Source organism: Eschrichtius robustus, chromosome 3 (assembly GCF_028021215.1).
Source record: "Eschrichtius robustus isolate mEscRob2 chromosome 3, mEscRob2.pri, whole genome shotgun sequence".
NCBI classification, from domain to species: domain Eukaryota; kingdom Metazoa; phylum Chordata; class Mammalia; order Artiodactyla; family Eschrichtiidae; genus Eschrichtius; species Eschrichtius robustus.
The window spans coordinates 37,945,240-37,964,746 of NC_090826.1; the positions used below are offsets into that span (position 1 = coordinate 37,945,240).

General features: G+C 46.0%; 1 protein-coding gene across 1 annotated transcript; it reads left to right on the forward strand.

Annotated features, from left to right (window-relative positions):
* Positions 1–306: 306 nt before the first annotated feature.
* AKR1A1 (aldo-keto reductase family 1 member A1) lies at positions 307–10,073 on the forward strand. The gene is made up of 9 exons (XM_068539772.1): positions 307–514; positions 5,131–5,220; positions 6,945–7,064; positions 7,234–7,385; positions 7,980–8,175; positions 8,502–8,701; positions 8,974–9,046; positions 9,193–9,279; positions 9,908–10,073. The coding sequence occupies exons 1-9, from the start codon at positions 323–325 to the stop codon at positions 9,971–9,973; spliced, it is 1,176 nt and encodes a 391-aa protein (XP_068395873.1). The 5' UTR covers positions 307–322; the 3' UTR covers positions 9,974–10,073.
* The last annotated feature ends 9,434 nt before the right edge of the window (positions 10,074–19,507 follow it).

Consider the following 19,507-nt stretch of genomic DNA (forward strand, 5'->3'; position numbering starts at 1 on the left):
CCACGTGGCAGCCGGGCTCTCCTCCCTCTGGCAGCAGAACGAGCAGAAGTTGCCCAGAGCGGCCTGGCGGCGGCGCGCGGTGCAATATGGGCCAGGCAGAGGCGCCCCCTGGCCCCGCCTCCGGGGCCGCTTACTTGGCAGTCGGCGCAGGCTTCACTCACCCGGGAGTTCTCCAAATTCGCGCTGTGGCGTGTGCCCAAACTCCGCCAATCCACCCACCAGCATCCTGAGGAAGGGATGGTGCAGCCTCCCAGCTCAGGCATCCACTCCCCAACTTGTTTCTGGGGACAGGGGCGGGGTCCACCACTGCGCGTGATGTTGAATGCCCGGCCCCAGCCCCTCCTCTGGGAGGAGCTTCCTCATCACCGCCAGACTTAAGTCCCTGTCTCCAGTCTCAGGCCAGTTTCTTGCTGCCCACCAATCCCGGAAGCTGAGGTCCATTGGGTCGCTAGCAGGGCACAGGACTGAGCTGAAAAGCCATACATCCCTGTTAACGTCCTGTGCTCGTGCCGAGGTGAGTTTCTCTTCTGCTGCCCCATCTTTGTTGTAGTGGAGATGGCCTCGAATCTTCACTACAGATGTGTCCGCCCCCGGGTTAGAGCGAAGAGCAAATGCTGAGGAGGCGGCCCGACTTGGTTTCTGATTTGAGCTTCCTCTTATTCGCTGAGTGATCTTGGATAAGTTCTCAGTTTCTCTGGATCTCAGTTTTCTCAGCGGTAAAATCAGTTCCTACATCAGGACTGTATGTAACAAGAGTTAAGTGAGATAAAGCTCTTAAAGCTCCCGGCACATACTGTCAGTAAGTTTTGGTTGCCATCTTACTTTTGTTTACCCACGAACACGATTTTTTCAGGAACTCCGGCGTTAATGTGGAATTGCAGAGACGCTTCTCATAAGTGGCAGGAGGGGCGTGGGTTCGCTTGCTTAGGCACCTGCCTTGGGTTTGGGAAAGCCAGGGCATGTTTTTCTGTTGACCCAGTGCTCTGTTAAAGTGAGACTGGAATCTGAACCTTCACCGGCTGGGGTTAGTATAAACTCTCCCTTCAGCCTGTCCATACTCTGGGCTGCAGGACCTCCCTTAGAAGAGTCTTGATGATTCTGATCAGTCCTGTTACTTTCCCCAAGGTCTCAGTTTTCTTATCTGTAATACAAGAGCAATCCGAGTATCATCCTTTCTGGAGTCACTAGGATTTTTTTTTTTTTTTCTTTTTACCGAAGATGATGGTAAAATGCTTTGTTATTTTCCAGAGATGATTTTTTCCAGGTTATCCAAGAAGTAAAGGAAGAAGGTGATGGAGGCAGTGACTTTATCAAATGCCCCTCCCGCTGACAAGATCTCCCCCATTTGCCGCTGTGTGTGGGGTGGGGGGAGGGAGCAGGCACTCTAGCAGCTACAGGTTTAGGTAGATGACAGGCCCTGACCTCAAGGAGTACCAAGATTTGTGAGGGAAAATGAACAAACAAATGCAGTGATGTGCACAACTGTCAGGACATGGGAGGAGCCAGAAATTTAAACTGCTAGCTGAAGGGTGACCTGCAGTTAGCCAGGCAAGGGTGGGACTTGGGGAAGGAAAGTGTGCAGAGGCCTGGAGTCAAATATGGTGGTTGGTTCTGCAAAGTCTGGAATATGGAGTCTGAAATGAAGAGGTGGAGAGATGGGGGAGGTGGGAGCCAGGTTATAAAGGGTATTACCAGGGAGTTCTGGACATTATCCCGAGGGTAGGAGAGATCTACTGGAAGAGATCCTGGGAATCACATGGTCAGATTTGGGGACTGCTTTGTGGGGAGAGGGACACACTGGAAGCAGAGAGATCCCTGGTTCTGGGAGGGGTGGTCACAGCTAGAGCAGTGGCCCTGGAGTTGGACAGGGATGGGCTGGATAAAGATTTAGGAAGTATATATTCTTTTCACATACATCAAGAAGTCCAGGAAGTGTTATTGCAATCTTAGGTTTTACATTACAGTTTAGAGCAGTGTCTTTCGTAATATTTACAAGTATTTACAGGATTTTTTCATGCAGCCAGATAGACCAAATCGGCCACTGCTACATATTTAAGGTGGCTTTCCGTCCTGGCTTCTTCAAAACCAGAAGAAGAAGATAAACTCCCCGCCTCCCATCACCTGTCGAAACCCTAATCTGATAATAGTCAGAAATGCCTCAAACAAACTGAAATACATTAGATGGCTTTTTTAAGACCCCCATGGATTATACTGTAGACAAGTTGTCTGGTTTGCTTTAACACTTATCATCCAGGGCCTTGAGTCCCTGGTGAGATAGAGTATACAGAAAGAAGAACATGGTCAGGCACTGTGCAGAGTGCTTAAAATCTCTTTAGAATTGGGGAGCTGAGATTCAAGCCCAGGTCTGTGCCACCCCAGAGCTTGAAATCTGTGCTGTGTTGCTGGATTTGATAAGTATACTTTTGGACATGTTGAGTCTCACTTACCCGTAAGATATACAGGTGGAGATGTCCAGAGGGAGGTGAATATATAGAACTGGGGTGGGAAGAATTAGTGATTAAGGTGATCACTGAAGACTTGAGCTTGACTAGGGAGTGAGAAGGGATTGAGGATAGAACCCTGAGGGACATCAGTATTTATGGGGAGCAGAGAGGAAAGGCCCATCCAGCCAGGGAACACTCATGTGAATACTGCTTCCTCTTCTTCCTGTGTTTTCAAGTTTCCTGTATCAAGGCAGCTCTAGAGCCCTCCTCTGAGAAAGGAAGACTGAGCCCCAGAGAGAAGGAACCTAGGCACTGACCTGGGAATAATAAAACCTGAATCCTGATACTACCCTCACCCCCCTCTCCCCACACACCCAGCTTTTCTCTGTTTTAGAACCTCTCCCAAGATAACATGAGGGTTTCTGAATTCTGCCAGAGGTCCAGCTAGGCAGATGCTGACAAGCTCAGAGCCTTTTAATGTTGGGCTGGCTGAAAGGCTGTTGCACCAGGCAGAAGATGAGGAAGTCAGGAGCTGGTAGAGGATGACTTCCTGTCCTATAGGAAAACATCTGTCTTCTGCCTTCTGTTCTGTCCTTTGGAGCTCTTGTTCTTTGCAGATCTGTGTTTGCCGTTTCTACCTCTATGATCCCTGCCCCTTCAAGCCTTAGCCTTTTTTTTTTTTTAGAAACTGTTTATTTTCCGTCAACCTATTTCCATTTTAAGAGTTTGTGGAAGAACAGCTTAAGACCACTCAGTGGTTGTTCCTACCCACTCAGTGGCCTGAGCAGTGGGAGCTGTAGACCAGTCTTCAGTGGCAGGCTGAGCACTCCAGTCTTCAGGGGGGAACTGCTGAATAGGCACAGGGCACCTGCACGCCTTGGGACCAGTCTGCCACCTCAAGCCTTAGCCTTTTTGGTTTTCAGTTTCACAAGCAAAAGAAAGGGAGAGGCAAGCATGAGGTTTCTTCTTCCTTTTCCCCTGAGGCCAGGTTTTTGTTCACACTCTCAGCCCAGGTGTAATTTCAGAGCCATTCCTTGTGTTCTGGTAAATCTGGGAGAGGTCAACAGGTCATAGGTTGAAGATCAAGCCTAGGAAACCAGCCACAGACCCTGGTAGCAGCTAGCAGGTTAGTTCCTCCTGTGAAGTCCAGACATGTTTGCCTGATCCCTGGGCAGGTTAGTGCCCCTGGGAAGTTTGGTAATGAAGAGTATTGCCTTCAGTGGTCCGTGGTTTGCTGCCCAGGTTGAACGTTTTTGTTTGTTTTTGTTTTAGCAGAAAGGGTGGTCTCCATAAGGTTATGCTAGACTATAAAATTCTTCCTGAGTCAGAAGTATTAGGAAAGACAATTTTGGTGTGTTGGTTATAGTTACAACTTGTCCAATTACCTGCTCTACCATAATATTCTTTTTTTTTTAATAAGTTTATTTACTTATTTATTTATTTTTGGCTGAGTTGGGTTTTTGTCGCTGCGCACGGTCTTTTCTCTAGTTGCGGCGAACGGGGGCTACTCTTGCTTGCGGTGCGCGGGCTTCTCATTGCGGTGGCTTCTCTTGTTGCGGAGCATGGGCTCTAGGCATGCGGGCTTCAAGTAGTTGTGGCTCGCGGGCTCTAGAGTGCAGGCTTAGTAGTTGTGGTGCATGGGCTTAGTTGCTCCGTGGCATGTGGGATCTTCCTGGGCCAGGGATCGAAACCTTGTACCCTGCATTGGCAGGAGGATTCTTAACCACTGCGCCACCAGGGAAGTTCCCCATTTGGAGACTTCTGATTTTCATATCTCTCCAAACAGGGTTGCTCCAATCACCCACCTGCTTCGATCAGTTGGAAATTTTCATGTATCTGTAATTTACTGCTTTCTGCTGCATTGAAGTCCTGTGTCTAGTTCCTCTTCCTGGAAAGACTCTTACCCTTGACTCTTGGGACTGTCCCAACTCATTCTTAAAAGCCAGTGTCATTATTCCCTGGTTCTTGCCCTACAGAAGTAACTTGCTTTTCTGTAGCACAGTGTACATGCACATGTATTTTATAGGTCTGTGTTTACTTGCCTTTTCCCGCCTTTTCCATCAGCTCCTCCTTGAATAGTTGGCTCTGCCACTTAGCTGTTGATTTGGGGCAAATAATTTCACCTCTCTGAGCCTGTTTTTTTCATCTAAAAAATAGTATACTTTCCTTGTAAGACTGCACTCAGGCCTAGTAGCATGGCCAATCAGACCTCTGTAAGAGGGACTCAGAGTCTTTGTAGTTCTGACAACCTCCTGGGAACATTCATTTCATCCTTTGAAAAGGGACCCTTTCCTGAGCCAGTTCTGTCACCTGGTCTCACTTTTTCTCGTAAAGGCCTTTGCCTGTCTTACACTGGTTTGAGACCTCATGTAGTTAAGGCTGGGTACTTCTGGGAAGCCACCTCGCTTTTGTTTTTAGGTTTTAGAGCTCTTTAACCAGAGCTTTAGCCTGATGGAAGGAAGGGCAGCCAGGCTGGTGGTCCCGTTAGTTTTTGTCCAGGAGTTACTGGCTTTGCTTGGTTCCAGGCATCTTGTCTCAGCTGCCTCTGCTCACAGGCATATACACATGACTCTGTGTTTTTTCTCCTATCACCCCTGTGCCCACTTCCTGCTTTACAGGAGTCTTGATCAGTGGGCCCAAGCAGCAGCACTGACCCCACACCATTCTCTTCCCATCTGTGTTTCAGGGGACAATGGCGGCTTCCTGTATCCTCCTGCACACTGGACAGAAGATGCCCCTGATTGGACTGGGCACCTGGAAGAGTGAGCCTGGCCAGGTGAGGGATGGGAGATTAGGAGGAGGGCTTCTTGCTCCTCTGCTCGGGAAAAGGCACTATTCGGGAGAGGGTGTCTGTGTTTTTTCTAGCAGTCCCCCCCCACTATGCTTCACCTCAGGTGGGATGAGCCTGGAGGGCAGTGGGAAGAAACAAGGGAAGAAGGGACCAGCAGTGAGCACTTGGCTTCCACAGCTGATTCAGAGGAGTGGTTGAGGGGCCCAGCACGGCCTAGAGTGTAGGAAGGAGCGCTTTCCCTGACTGGATCTGCACTGCTGTGAAGACATGGGACCCCTCTGTGCCTGACCCTATGCTGACCCCTAATATGCCACTTATCACCCTGTGCTGTGATCATGTCTCCTGTTCCACGCTGGGTTCCTTGAGGCCAGAGGTAGGCACACAGCAGGTATCAGGGTTTAAGGAATAACTAGGTCAACTGTTTAGACTGAAGGTCAGCAAACTTTTTCTTAAAGAACGAGGTGGTTAATAATTTAGATTTTGTTAGACAACTTGCAAAATGGAGGTGATTATGTACTTATGTAACTATTTAAAAATATAAAAATCATTCTTAGCTCAACGGCCGAAAAAAAAACAAAAGAAAACTGCTAGAGTTTAGCAACCCCTGGTGTAGACCCTTCCAGCCCAGGGAGCCTGGGAGCGGAGACCTGTTTTCCTAGATTGACACAGGGAGAGATTCAGCTTACACCTGGGGTAGAGCATCTCCTCAGGGCTTGTTCCTTGTGCTTGGAATCTGAGTCAGAGTTTAGAGAAGTTTGGGAGGGACTCTGGCAAGGAGAATGGCCTCTTCTCTCTGGAATTTAGGCTGGGATTTGTGGTGTGGCTGGATGAACTCTGCCTTTTTTCCCTTTGCTTTCCTTCCTACAGCTGCCTAGGAGCCTGGTTCTGTAGGCAGGCACTTACATGGACTGGGACGAGTCCAGGAGCTAGATGAAGGCAGTTGGTGACAGCCAGAGCCAGGGCCAAGATTGGGGGCAGGGATGGAGGTGATGGGGAAGGGTATGGAGCAGCAGGAGTAGGGTCAGGTGTGAGGGACATATGTCTGGATTGTAAGAGCTACACATAAATGGGGATCTTGAGTGGCAGGGGCCTGGCACCCTTAGTTCTGCTCCTAATGCCATGTTAGTCTGGTTTTTAACAAATTGACTGACCTGTCCTCCTCCTTGGTGTCTGCTTTCTTCTCTTCTGGTGGGGGACTCTGAGCCCAGCTTCCATCTCACTTCTCTGCCTTCCTTCATTTTCTCCCCCCTCACCTCTTCTGCTCGCCTGAGCTCTCTTGGTCTACATGGCTTCCTAAGGGTCTCTCTCCACGTGGCCTTGCCCTGAGAACTATTTACCTGTGTATCATGTTTCCCTAACCAGCTCCCCAGGGCTGGGGACCTGTCTCCATGACTACACTTCTGCCTTCTGTCCTCTGTCAATGTATCCATCCACCTTCTGAGCATCTAGCTGAGAACACATTGTTTGTTTTAGCTGGGCCCTGCTGAGATTGCTTGGAAGGAACCTTGGAGGTTAGTGGGGTGGGGACAAAGGGTTTGGGGACTCTGAAGAGACTTCTGGTCCCCGAGACTAGAGCCATCTTCTCATTTCCACTGCATGGATGACTGCAGTGGTAAATTCCTGCCCCCTCCCCGCATCAGTGACTCTCAGGAGAGCAGTTTCTGGTCCAGACCAACAGAGCTAAAACTTCTGCTTTTCTCACCTGGCAGGTAAAAGCAGTTATTAAGTATGCCTTGAGTATAGGCTACCGCCACATTGACTGTGCTGCTATCTACGGCAACGAGACTGAGATTGGGGAGGCCCTGAAGGAGAATGTGGGACCTGGCAAGGTGAGGACTGGGGCTACAGAGGGGTGGGGTGAGAACTCAGAGGCTGGGGCTGAGACCTGGCGAGAGGGATCTGGCATCAGCTTCCTTCTAATTCCTCTCCCAGAGGTGAGGGTGGGTGAGATTGGGTGCCCTTGGCTCTTCTAACTATGGACCCTGCCCCCTGTACTAGTTGGTGCCTCGGGAGGAGCTGTTTGTGACTTCCAAGCTGTGGAACACGAAGCACCACCCCGAGGATGTGGAGCCTGCCCTCCAGAAGACACTCGCTGACCTCCAGCTGGAGTATTTGGACCTGTACCTGATGCACTGGCCTTATGCCTTTGAGTGAGCCTTGCCAGAGTCTTCATCCAGGGAATCGGGGGTTGGCGGAGTCATGTTAGTAACTTTTTGTAAGTCACAGTAGCAGAACAGGAGGGGAACACTCAGCCTTTTCTGCTACAGTTTAGCTACAAAAAAGGTGCAGCCTCACATGGTGTGTATCCTAGGGTGTACATGGGTGGTCCCTCCTGCTGCCTTTGTACATTCGGGAAATGTACTATCTTCTGCTGACCTAGGCCCTGGGGTTGCAGTAGAGTAAGCTCCCACAGAGGGTGTGAGAGGAGCCGACCATCAGCTCTGTGCTCTGTGCTTGAAGAAGGCTGCAGGGGCATGCAACTCCCCGAGGTGAAAGGAGTTAAGGAAGACTTTCCAGAGGAGAGGAGATATAATGTGTCTAGGAAGAAGAAGAGGGGGGATGGGCATTCCATATAGAGTTAACACTTGGGTTATGACCTGGAAAGGTGAAAAACCATGCTTATTTCTCATTCTTGGCCCTTTACCCTTTCTGGGCTTGGATTATGGGATGTAGCATGGCTAGACGGGCAGGTAAGCAGGAGCCTGGCGTTTGTGCCCACACCTTGGGGGCTGTCTTTCACTCAGGCGGGGAGACAACCCCTTTCCTAAGAATGCTGATGGGACTATACGCTATGACTCCACCCACTACAAGGAGACCTGGAAGGCTCTGGAGGCACTGGTGGCTAAGGGGCTGGTGCGGGCACTGGGCCTGTCCAACTTCAGCAGTCGGCAGATCGATGATGTGCTCAGTGTGGCCTCTGTGCGCCCAGCTGTCCTGCAGGTGAACACAGCAAAGATCAGTTGGTTTGGGGGCAGTGTGTGTGTGTGTGTGTATGTAAATGAGCATGAGTGAGCAGATGATAGGTCTACTTCAGAGAGACGGCTAGAAAGTTGTCAGAAGTGTGGTGCAGTAATCCTCTGCTTAAGGAAGGGCATTGAAGTGTGGGAAGAGAATGAAATAGTGGAAAACTGTCTAGAGAGTGAGAAAAGCAGGTTGAGGGGAAGCGGGGGGTCAGCGATGCAGGGTTGGTCAGGATGTGCATGTCTGGGTGGGGCCAGCAAGCTGGCTATGGCCACCTCATGATGATAGGTTGTTTCTTGGCTCAGGTGGAATGCCACCCATACCTGGCTCAGAATGAGCTGATTGCCCACTGCCAAGCACGTGGCCTGGAGGTGACTGCTTATAGCCCTCTGGGCTCCTCTGATCGTGCTTGGCGTGATCCTGCTGAGCCTGTCCTGCTTGAGGAGCCAGTGGTCCTGGCACTGGCTGAAGAGCATGGCCGCTCTCCAGCTCAGATCTTGCTCAGGTACGCAATCTTGGGGAAAGACAGTCAGGTTAGGGAGAAGGCTTCTGGGTTGGGAGACAAGGGTTGAGGGGTTCCTTATCCAAATGCCTGGATGAGGCTGAGAATCCTGCCGTGTCATCTGGGGAGAGGCCACTCTAAGGCATGTTCCCTATTCCAGTGAGGCTCAGGGGTTCCAGGAGCTCAGAGAAGGCTGCATGGAGGACCAAAAAAAAAAAAAAGTGCTTATGTGTACTGACTCCACTTCCTCATCTATACCTCAATCCCCAACTCAGGTGGCAGGTCCAGCGGAAAGTGAGCTGCATCCCCAAGAGTGTCACACCTTCCCATATCCTTCAGAACATCCAGGTACTTGGTGATGTGTCTGTCCTGTCTTCTTTAGTCCACTGGGACACAGTCTGGCCCTGACTCTGTTTGGCTAAGAAGGCATTATTCTGGAACCCCAACTTCCACTCGCAAAACTGGCTTTCCTGACCCCCCGCTCCCATCCCCAGGTGTTTGACTTCACTTTTAGCCTGGAGGAGATGAAGCAGCTGGATGCCCTGAATAAAAATTTGCGATTCATCGTGCCCATGCTTACGGTGAGTGTGTATCACCCATCAGAGTCAGGGAATATGAGATTTGAGGCAGGATTCTGGCCTAAGTCTGGCCTCAACCTTGCTGGCCACAGGCTTGACAGGATGTTGTTGTTGGTAGGATTGCTGTCCTGGACACAATGGGCTCTTTTTTCTTTGCTGAGCTCCGGGAAGTAGTCTGGGTGAGGGATAAGGCATGTAGCCTGTGAGTTCCAGTCCTGCATCTCGATACCTTGTAACCTAGAACAAGTTATTTAACTTCTCCAACCTTCAGCTTCCTATGTGTAAAAAGATCCCAGTTCCTGACACATAACAATTACTCAGTAAATGATATAAATGGGACATTCTCAACCTTGTTAGAGGTTTCCCTGTTGCACATAGGGAAATAAAGTGTTCCTTATCCCAGCTGAGACTGCAAACTCTTAGGGGCAGGGTCAGCCACGTACCAGGCTGTGGGTTTGGTGCTGGAATGCTCTTGGTACTGTGGCATTCTCTGAGGCCCTAGCCTAAGTCACTGCCATCTGTCATAGTGCTGTACACAGGTAAGGCTGTTGAGTAAGATTCTTGGGAAAAGACGTCCTGGGTCTTTGGAATGTCAGCTCCTGCTAATGGAGTCATCTGTCTCTCTTTCCAGGTGGATGGGAAGAGGGTCCCAAGAGATGCAGGTCACCCTCTGTACCCCTTCAACGACCCATATTGAGACCACAGCTTCCTGGCTTCCTTTTCATCTCTCCAGCTATAACGTCCTGCCATCCCCAGAAAGAATGAGTTAATAAAGCCATTGGAGTATCCATCCATGATACTTGCTTGTCTTATTTGTCTGGTCAGACCTGATATGGAAACAGTTTCTTTTAGGGATGCTGGGTGTGACCTGCCATGAGTCCGAACTCCCTTATCTTTCTTGATTCTGGAGAAACCAGTGTGTAGCTGAATTCCATGTCCGCCTTCATAAATTATAAGGTATATTAGTGGCGTCGCGCCACCTAGAGGCATCTCTTAGCACTACATGCCATCCCAGTGTAGTCTTAGTGAGAATGCCAAAAATTGGTCACTTACCGACTGAGATCAGGGCAGCGAGAATCCTGTGGTTTCTTTACACTTCTGGGCATGGGTCTTGAGTTCCTGCATCCCGCCCACCCATCTAGTCAGTGCCTAGATTTAAGAATATAAAGAGCCAACAAAACTTACATTCTGAAGTTTGGGAGTCCCAGCTTGGAAAATCAGGAAAGCTGGGGACAGGGTCTTTTTCTCTCAGACACTATAGTCAGTGTGCATAGGCTACCTGAAGGAGGCAGAGTCAGCACCAAAGTTTGTCACTGTACCTAAGGTCCTATCTTATATATTTTGTGGTCCCACCAGAGACTGAGATTTTGGGTTTTTAGCAGGGTTTTTGGAAAATCCCTCTAACCTCCGGTCACACAAAATTCATTTTAGTTTTCTAGTTGAACCATTGCTCTTCATTCAGAAAATATTTATGGAGTACTTAGGCACTATGTGAGACCCTGGGGATATAGCTATAATCAAGACACATAGGTCCCTACAGTTTACTTGAGACAGACTAAGTAATTGCGTAATTAGTTTAATTGCAGTTGGAAGAAGTGCTATGAAAAAGCGCAGAGTGAGAAGCTTACTGATATAATCAGCTGAGATCTGAAGGATGAGTAGGGAATAATTAGTTAAAAGAGGTGAGAGTGGTAATAGTGTTCCATGCAAATTGGATAGCCTTGAAACTGAAAGAAGTTGTAAAAACCTAAAGAAAGAAGTCTTTGTGACAAAGTGAGCAGGGGTGGAATGGCATGAAATAATGCTGGAATAAGGTAGGCACCTGGTGATGTAAGGCCTAGGAGACTGGGTTAAGACTTTAGGGTTTTAATTTCATTTATTTAATACATTTATTTATTTATTTATTTATGGCTGCGTTGGGTCTATGTTGCTGTGCGGGCTTGTCAGCGAGCGGGGTCTATTCTTCGTTGCAGTGCGCGGGCTTCTCATTGCGGTGGCTTCTCGTTGTGGAGCACGGGCTCTAAGGCGCGTGGGCTTCCGTAGCTATGGCTTGTGGGCTCTAGAGCGCAGGCTCAGTAGTTGTGGCGCACGGGGTTAGTTGCTCCGTGACATGTGGGATCTTCCCAGACCAGGACTCAAACCCATGTCCCCTGTATTGGCAGGTGGATTCTTAACCACTGCGCCACCAGGGAAGTCCAAGACTTTAGGCTTTTTAATCCTGAATGAAGCAGGAAGCCATGTAAGAGTTTTGAGCAGGAATAACATGGCATGATTTGTGTTTTAGAAATACAGTGCTGGTGCAGTGGGGAAAATGGATTAGTGGGATAAAAAGTGGTTGTAGGGAGGCATGTTGGAAGTTAGTCTTTTTATTTTATTTTATTTTATTTTATTTTATTTTATTGAAATATAGTTGATTTAGAATGTTGTGCCAGTCTCTGCTGTACAGCCAAGTGACTCAGTTATACACATACTATTTTTTTAAATATTCTTTTCCATTATGGTTTATCACAGGATATTTAATATAGTTCCCTGTGCTATACATTAGGACCTTGTTGTTTATCCATTCTAAATGTAATAGTTTGCAACTACCAACCCGAGAAGTTAGTCTTTTGTCTCTGGTCCTTTCTACCTGGAACAATCCACCTGTTAGCCTACTGTTGGATGAACATCTATTACTTAAACATTCAGTTTAGCTGTCACTTCCTCTGGGACATCTTTCCTGATCTCACCCTCCCCAGGTGGCTTGCTATATGATTCCATAGCTCCCTTATACCCTTTCACGATCCAACTTTCCACAGTTATAAGGCAGCATGAGTTTGAAATGTATTAGTTTGTTGGGGCTGCCATAACACTACCACAGAGTGGGTGATATAAACAACAGAAATTTGTTTTCTTACAGTTCTAGAAATTAGAAATCTGAGATCAAAGCATCAGCAGGATTGGTTCCTTCTGAGTGGTGTAAGGGAAGGGTTTGTTCCAGGCCTCTCTCCTTGGCTTGTAGATGGACATCTTCTCCCTGTGTCTTTACATTGTCTTCCCTCTGTGCACATCTGTGTCCAAATTTCTTTTTTTGTTTCTTTCTTTTGTTTTGTTTTTTGGCTGCACCACATTGCTTGCAGCATCTTAGTTCCCTGACCAGGGATTGAACCTGGGCCCTAGCAGTGAAAGCGTGGAGTCCTAACCACTGGACTGCTAGGGAATTCCCTGTGCCCAAATTTCTTACAAGGCGTCATATTGGATTAGGGCCCATCCTAATGATCTTATTTTAACTGAAGACCCTGTCTCCATATACAGTTACATTCTGAGGTACTAGGGGTTAGTACTTAAGTATATGATTTTGAGGAGGGAGGACACAATTCAGCTTATATCAGGAAGTGAAAGTTGTCATAACATCAAATTATTCACTAATAAGTTGACTACTTAGAAATTATTCTTAACCCAAACATCTCACCCTGCTTAACATTAGCATTTCTCTATTGACATCTTTGTCTAAATCACTGGGCAGTACAGTGCACATCCACTGAAAAGTGAAATTGCATTCAGAACTCTAATGAAAAACTGATGAACTCATAAAAGTGCTAACAAAAGATCAAGATGAAAAAAAAAATTAATTACATGGGACTGAGTGAACTGATGAGGATGAGTATAATTTTCGTGACTTTCTGTCTGAATTTAAAAAAAAAAAAAAAGTGAAATTGCAAATCTTGCAAAAGTTAACAGTACTTTATGAAGCAATGGAAGTGATGTTGGAAACTTAACACATCATACCCAAAGCTATTGAAAAGTGAGGATCTGACAGTTAATTGGGAAAGAAAATCAAAGATGAAGACACTAGATTTCAAAAGAGGATATTTGGCTTATCAAAGTATTAAGGAAGGCCTTTGGGAAAACTATGAAGTCCTTAAGTATTTTTGCAAAAAGGATTCTTTATATGATTGTTTTGAGTAAAAGACCACCAACTCAGATTTTAAAATGAGATTTGCCTTTATAAGACTACATTCTAGAGGAAGGGAGTGCTTACCAGCCAGAGGCTAGCACCACCACACTCCAGTTCCTTACATCAAAATTTTTTATACACAAGTACAATCTAAGACCCCTTTCAGAAACTGCCCTGCGGTCTGCAGGGAGGAGGGGATATCTCACAGTCAAGTAGGAAAAATGAGACCTTGTGACATTCTGTAGGAGAGAGAATATGAACCTTGTAGTCAAAGTCTGGCAAACTAACATAAACAACAAGGTCCTACTGTATAGCACAGGGAACTATGTTCAGTGTCCTGTGATAAACCATAATGGAAAAGAATGTAAAAAAAAGAATGTATATGTGTGTATAACTGAGTCATTTGCTGTACAGCAGAGATTGGCACACCATTGTAAATCAACTATACTAAAAAAAAAAAAAGTCTGGCAAACCAAAAAAGAATACTTGGTGAAAGGGGACTGATAACATACATATGAAAGAGGTCACAGTGTTTGTCCAGGAAAATGTGATCTATGAAGGAGTCCTGATATTTGTCCAAATAATTAAAACATTGAAAATCACTTCATTGGTTTGAGATGTTAACTTCTAGAATGTTAATGACAAGTTCTGTTGATTTTCCTCTTTGAGGATCATCTGCACTTTGACATCTGTATATTCATAAAACTATAAATATGCCTGTCCAGATGTGTCTTTGTTTTGTTTCACTACCTCTTGGGCCTTTGGCCTTTTGAGGTTTTTTTTTTTTTTAAAGGAACTCCTTTATTTATTTATTTTTGGCTGTGTTGGGTCTTCGTTTCTGTGCGAGGGCTTTCTGTACTTGCGGCAAGTGGGGGCCACTCTTTATCGCGGTGCGCGGGCCTCTCACCATCGCCGGCCTCTCTTGTTGCGGAGCACAGGCTCCAGATGCGCAGGCTCAGTAATTGTGGCTCACGGGCCCAGTTGCTCCGCGGCATGTGGGATCTTCCCAGACCAGGGCTCGAACCCGTGTCCCCTGCATTGGCAGGCAGATTCTCAACCACTGCGCCACCAGCGAAGCCCGGCCTTTTTGGGTTTTAATAGGTTTTATATAACATGACAAGCAAACCTGAGCTAGTATAATGAATACATGGAGAGCATATATTTTTGCCAGGATAATTAATCCACATTTAATTTACATTTAAATCTCATTCTGTTTCATTTCCCTACATCCAGGATCTATCTGAATTAATTAAACAGTTGTTTCTCTCTCAGTGGAGTGGAGAACCAAGATTGTTTCTTTAATTTTAGGGATGTTTCTTTCTAATTGACTTTATAGTTTAATAACTTGTGTTGACAACAGTGTAAACATCACCTTGAGCTATGATCATGAGGTCAAGAGCCATTCAATTCTGCCACAACAGAGGTAGATGATACTTCTATTTGTGGAGATCCAGGGTGTCATTTTTTTCATTAAAGCTTTACTCTAGTATTCCAGAGACATTAACATGACTTGTGCTGGCCAATGAAAAAAAAAAGTGATTGTGTGTTGGTTCTGGGTGAAAGTTTTAAGAGCAAGTGTGAGTTCCAACATATTCACTCTTACCCTCTGAAACAGTGACAAGCAATACTCTATATTATTTATGGTCGCTGTTCCATCAGCTTGAGACCCAGAATGAGGATGACACAGAACGAAGCTTCCAGCTGACCTGATATGAAAATATAGTAAGAGTGGAAACTGAATCTTATTGAATGAAACCATTGAAGTTTTGGGTTTACTTGCTACTGCAGCAAAATTTACCCTGTCTTTTTTTTTCTTAATTTAAAAAAAATTTTTTATTAATTAATTAATTTATTTATTTATTTTGGCTGCACCGGGTCTTAGTTGCAGCATTTGGGATTCTTAGCTGCGACATGCAAACTTCTTAGTTGCTGCGTGCATGTGGGATCTAGTTCCCTGACCAGGGGTGCAAACTGGGCCCCCTGCCTTGGAAGTGTGGCGTCTTACCCACTGGGCCACCAGGGAAGTCCCTACCCTGTCTTAATTAGTACAGTTAGCTAATATTTTATTTATGATGTATGCAGTGACATTCATAAGTGAAAGGGGCTTACAGTTTTATTTTTTATATTTTCCTATTTCTGGAATCAAGACTACATTACCTTTGGGAATTCCCTGGAGTTCCAGGGGTTAACACTCTGTGCTTCCTCTGCAGGGGCATGGGTTCAATCCCTGGTCAGGGAACTAAGATCCCATATGCTGTACTGCACGGCTTAAAAAAATAAAAAAATAAAAAAGACTACATTGGGACTTCCCTGGTGGTGCAGTGGTTAAGAATCCGCCTGCCAATGTAGGGAACATGGGTTCGAGCCCTGGTCCAGGAAGATCCCACATGCCGTGGAGCAACTAAGCCCACGTGCCACAACTACTGAGCCTGCACTCTAGAGCCCGTGTGCCACACTACTGAGCCCACATGCCGCAACTACTGAAGCCTGCATGCCTAGAGCCCGTGCTCTGCAACGAGAAGCCACTGCAATGAGAAGCCCGCGTACCCAAAGGAAGAATGGCCCCAGCTCGCCGAAGCTAGAGAAAGCCTGCGCGCTGCAACAAAGACCCAACACAGCCAAACATAAAATAAATCAAATAAATCAAAAAAAAAAAAAGATTTGGGGCTTCCCTGGTGGCGCAGTGGTTGAGAATCTGCCTGCCAATGCAGTGAACACGGGTTCGAGCCCTGGTCTGGGAAGATCCCACATGCCACGGAGCAACTGGGCCCGTGAGCCACAATTACTGAGCCTGCGCATCTGGAGCCTGTGCTCCGCAACAAGAGAGGCCGCGATAGTGAGAGGCCCGCGCACCGCGATGAAGAGTGGTCCCCGCTTGCCACAACTAGAGAAAGCCCTCGCACAGAGATGAAGACCCAACACAGCGATCAATCAATCAATCAATAAGAACGTGAATTTCTTTTAAAAAAAAAAGGCTACATTAACTTTTTTTTTTTGCTATACATAAATGTATGTGTTCAACCTACCATCTTTAACTAAAAGTCTTCCCTAAATCTTATTAATAAAAATCAGAGTTCTATTATTATCCTAGAAAAGTTTTTGCTTTTTTTCTACGTATGGAAATGTTTCTTGAAAATGTGTTAACCTCACCTATAAAACCATCTGGGCATTTGGGGGGAATGGTGGGATGTCTGACTACCATTTTCAAATGTTTATTATTTATTGATCTACTTAAGGTCTGTTTTTTCATGTGCCAATTTTGACACTTTGTTTATTTCTAGGATCACTCCATTAGGTTTTCAAATTTATTAGCATATAATTATTTTTTTCAATATTTATTTATTTATTTGTTTGCACTGGGTCTTAGTTGCGGCATGTATGTGGAATCTAGTTCACTGACCAGGGATCGAACCCCGGGCCCCCTGCATTGGGAGCACAGAGTCTTATCCACTGCACCAGCAGGGAAGTCCCAGCATATAATTATTCTTAATACAATTATCTTTCCATTGTGTCTATGGTTTCTGTAGTTATTTCTTCTGCATTTTCTTTTTTGCATTTGCTATCTATATTTTTCTCTATATATATTTTTATTTTTTCAAAGAACCAGTTTCTAGTTAATCTTTTATTTCTCTCTTGATTTCTGCCCTATCTTCCTTATGTCCTTCCCCTCTTGTTTGAGATTTCTCTCTTGCTCTTTTTCTAACTTCATGAGTTGAATTCTTTGAGCAATTTTTCTATTTGTTTCCTGATAAAATTTTTTGAAAGCTATAATTCATCAAAATACAGCTTTATCTGTGTCCTATGAATTTTTTTTTGTCCTATGAATTTTAACATGTAGTGTATTTATTGTCATTCAGCTGTAAGTATTTAACTTCCTTCATGATTTTTTAACCCAAGGGCTATTTATTTATACAATATATAAATGTTAATTTTCAGTGCAATAAAGCTTTGTGGTTAGAGAAGATGGTCTATATGAAAATGATAATGATACTTTAGAATGTATTGAGGCTTTCTTTGTGGCCTAATACTGGTCCATTTCTGTAAGTGATCTATGATGTTTGAATGTAATGCATATTTGCTGTTTTTTGGGCATAGATTTCTATATATTTAGTCACTAGAGCATATTAATAATATTAGTCATGTCTTCTCCATCTCTGCTTACTTTTTTGTCGCCTTGTTTCTGAGTGACATGAGTTAACAATTTCAGCTACAATTGTTGACTTATCTCTGTTTCTTCTGCAATTCTTATAGTTGTTGCTTGATATATGATGGATATATCTAAGAAGTTTATTTCACTCTTATATAACATTTTTGGAGTAAGCAGCCCAGAGCTTGTATGGTGGCTCCGTGATGCTAGGAACCTAGGCATCTTACTGATTTGTCATTCCTGGTGCATCGCCCTGATTGACTTGGTCCAAGTTAGTTCACCACCTCATCTTCTGAAAAGAGAAGCCCCTTCCCTTTGATGTTGCTATGTGGAAGATGCACACATTGCTTTTGTTCACTTTCCATTGACCAGAGTGTCATCATGTGAGCACTTCTAGTTCCAGGGGACCTTGACAATTTTGGTTTTTATTCTGGGGGTTATGCACTAAAATAAATGCATAAATAAATAAAAATCAGGGTTCTATTACTACTATAGGAGAGAAAAATCGATATTGGAAGACAACTAGGAGTCTATCACAAGATCTCAGTGTTTTGTGTGTAATCATTCATTTAATCCCTGTCTTTTCCATATACTTCTTCTACCCTCAACTTTCTCTCAGTTCAACCTCCTTTTTGTTTTACCCTCTCCAAAAAATAAACTTCCAGTTTTCCATTGCCCTGGGGAAGATGATTTAGAAGGTCTAACTGCTTCTTTTTATTTTTTTAAATTAACTTATTTATGTATTTATTTATTTTTGGCTGCGCTGCTGCACACGGGCTTTCTCTAGTTGCGGCAAGCGGGGGCTACTCTTCATTGCATTGCACGGGCTTCTCATTGTGGTGTCTTCTCTTGTTGTGGAGCACGGGCTCTAGGCACTCAGGCTTCAGTAGTTGTGGCACGCGGGCTCTAGAGCGCAGGCTCAGTAGCTGTGGCGTAGGGGCTTAGTTGCTCCGTGGCTTGCGGGATCTTCCCGGACCAGGGATCGAACCCGTGTCCCCTGCATTGGCAGGCGGATTCTTAACTGTGCCACCAGGAAAGCCCGCAGGTCCAGGCCTTTATCCCTAAAGATTTCAAACTGCCTGAGTCTTGACAGAATGGAATAAGAATCCTCCCCAAGAATCTTTCTCAGTATGTCTGAACCTGGACGGAAATAAAATTCCTGTTCTGACCTTTGTAGGCAAGGCCATGGTGGAAGGCAATGGATTATGCTCCAGATGTGAGGAAGTGCAGTTATCTGCCACTCAGCGAGTTGCAGGAAATGAGGCACACTGCTTCCCATAAATGACTTGTCTTGCAACCTTCTGAGCTAGTCATACCTTCTTTGAACCGTGGTTTCTATTTCTACCAAATGGGACGGATAACACCGTTGTCACTAGTAGCGTTGTTGTTAAGATTAAGTTAACAGCTAATAGCTTTAGAATGTCCAAGCACAGTGCCCCGGACATGGTGGACAAACTATAAACCGTAGCTTCGAAGGGACGGAAAGAGCTGGGCGCATTAAGCTAGTCAGATTTGGAGTCTGGGTAGGGCCTAAGAGGATGGCTTCAGCGGATTGGGCCAGCCGAAGGGAGCGGGTCCAGAGGGAGGAGCCAGCCGCGTCCCGCCGCAGCCCCCAGCTTTGAATCAAGCGCGGTAGATTCAGGCGGTGGCCAATCCTAGGACAGCATTTCCTTGCGTCAGTTGTTGCTGCGGTTCAGAGCCACGCGTCTCTCACCGATATCTGTTCTAGCCGTTGCTGGTTATACACGTGCTCGGCTCTTGCGTGTCCATCCGTTACGACTGAGCGGACCGACAGAAAGTCTCAGTTAACTTCCTGAGTATCCGGCCTGGAAAGAGACTCTCGGCTACTCGCTCCGAACATGTAGAGCAGCCCCAGCTTCCCCTTCTCTGGAAGTCGCTGGCCGCCGTCCAGTCAGGAGTTGTAGTACCAAGATTCTAGTTCTTCTTACGCGACTTGCTAGAGAAGCAAAAAGTTGCTTTTTTCGAGGAAGCCAGGGAGGAAAGTTATCGCCCAGAACCAGGTGGTGCGGGTGGGGGATGTCCTTGGGCAGGACTGGGGCTGGGTCCTGGCCCTTTAAACTCGAGGGGGAGGATCCGGAAGTGGATGGGCGGGGCGAAGGGCCCTGCTATATAAGAGGGCCCAGCCG

Coding starts and splice junctions, on each gene's coding strand:
- AKR1A1 (XM_068539772.1), top strand. CDS start 323: ATGCCCGGCCCCAGCCCCTCCTCTGGGAGGAGCTTCCTCATCACCGCC. Junction 515..5,130: donor CGTCCTGTGCTCGTGCCGAG/GTGAGTTTCTCT, acceptor TCTGTGTTTCAG/GGGACAATGGCGGCTTCCTG. Junction 5,221..6,944: donor GGAAGAGTGAGCCTGGCCAG/GTGAGGGATGGG, acceptor CTCACCTGGCAG/GTAAAAGCAGTTATTAAGTA.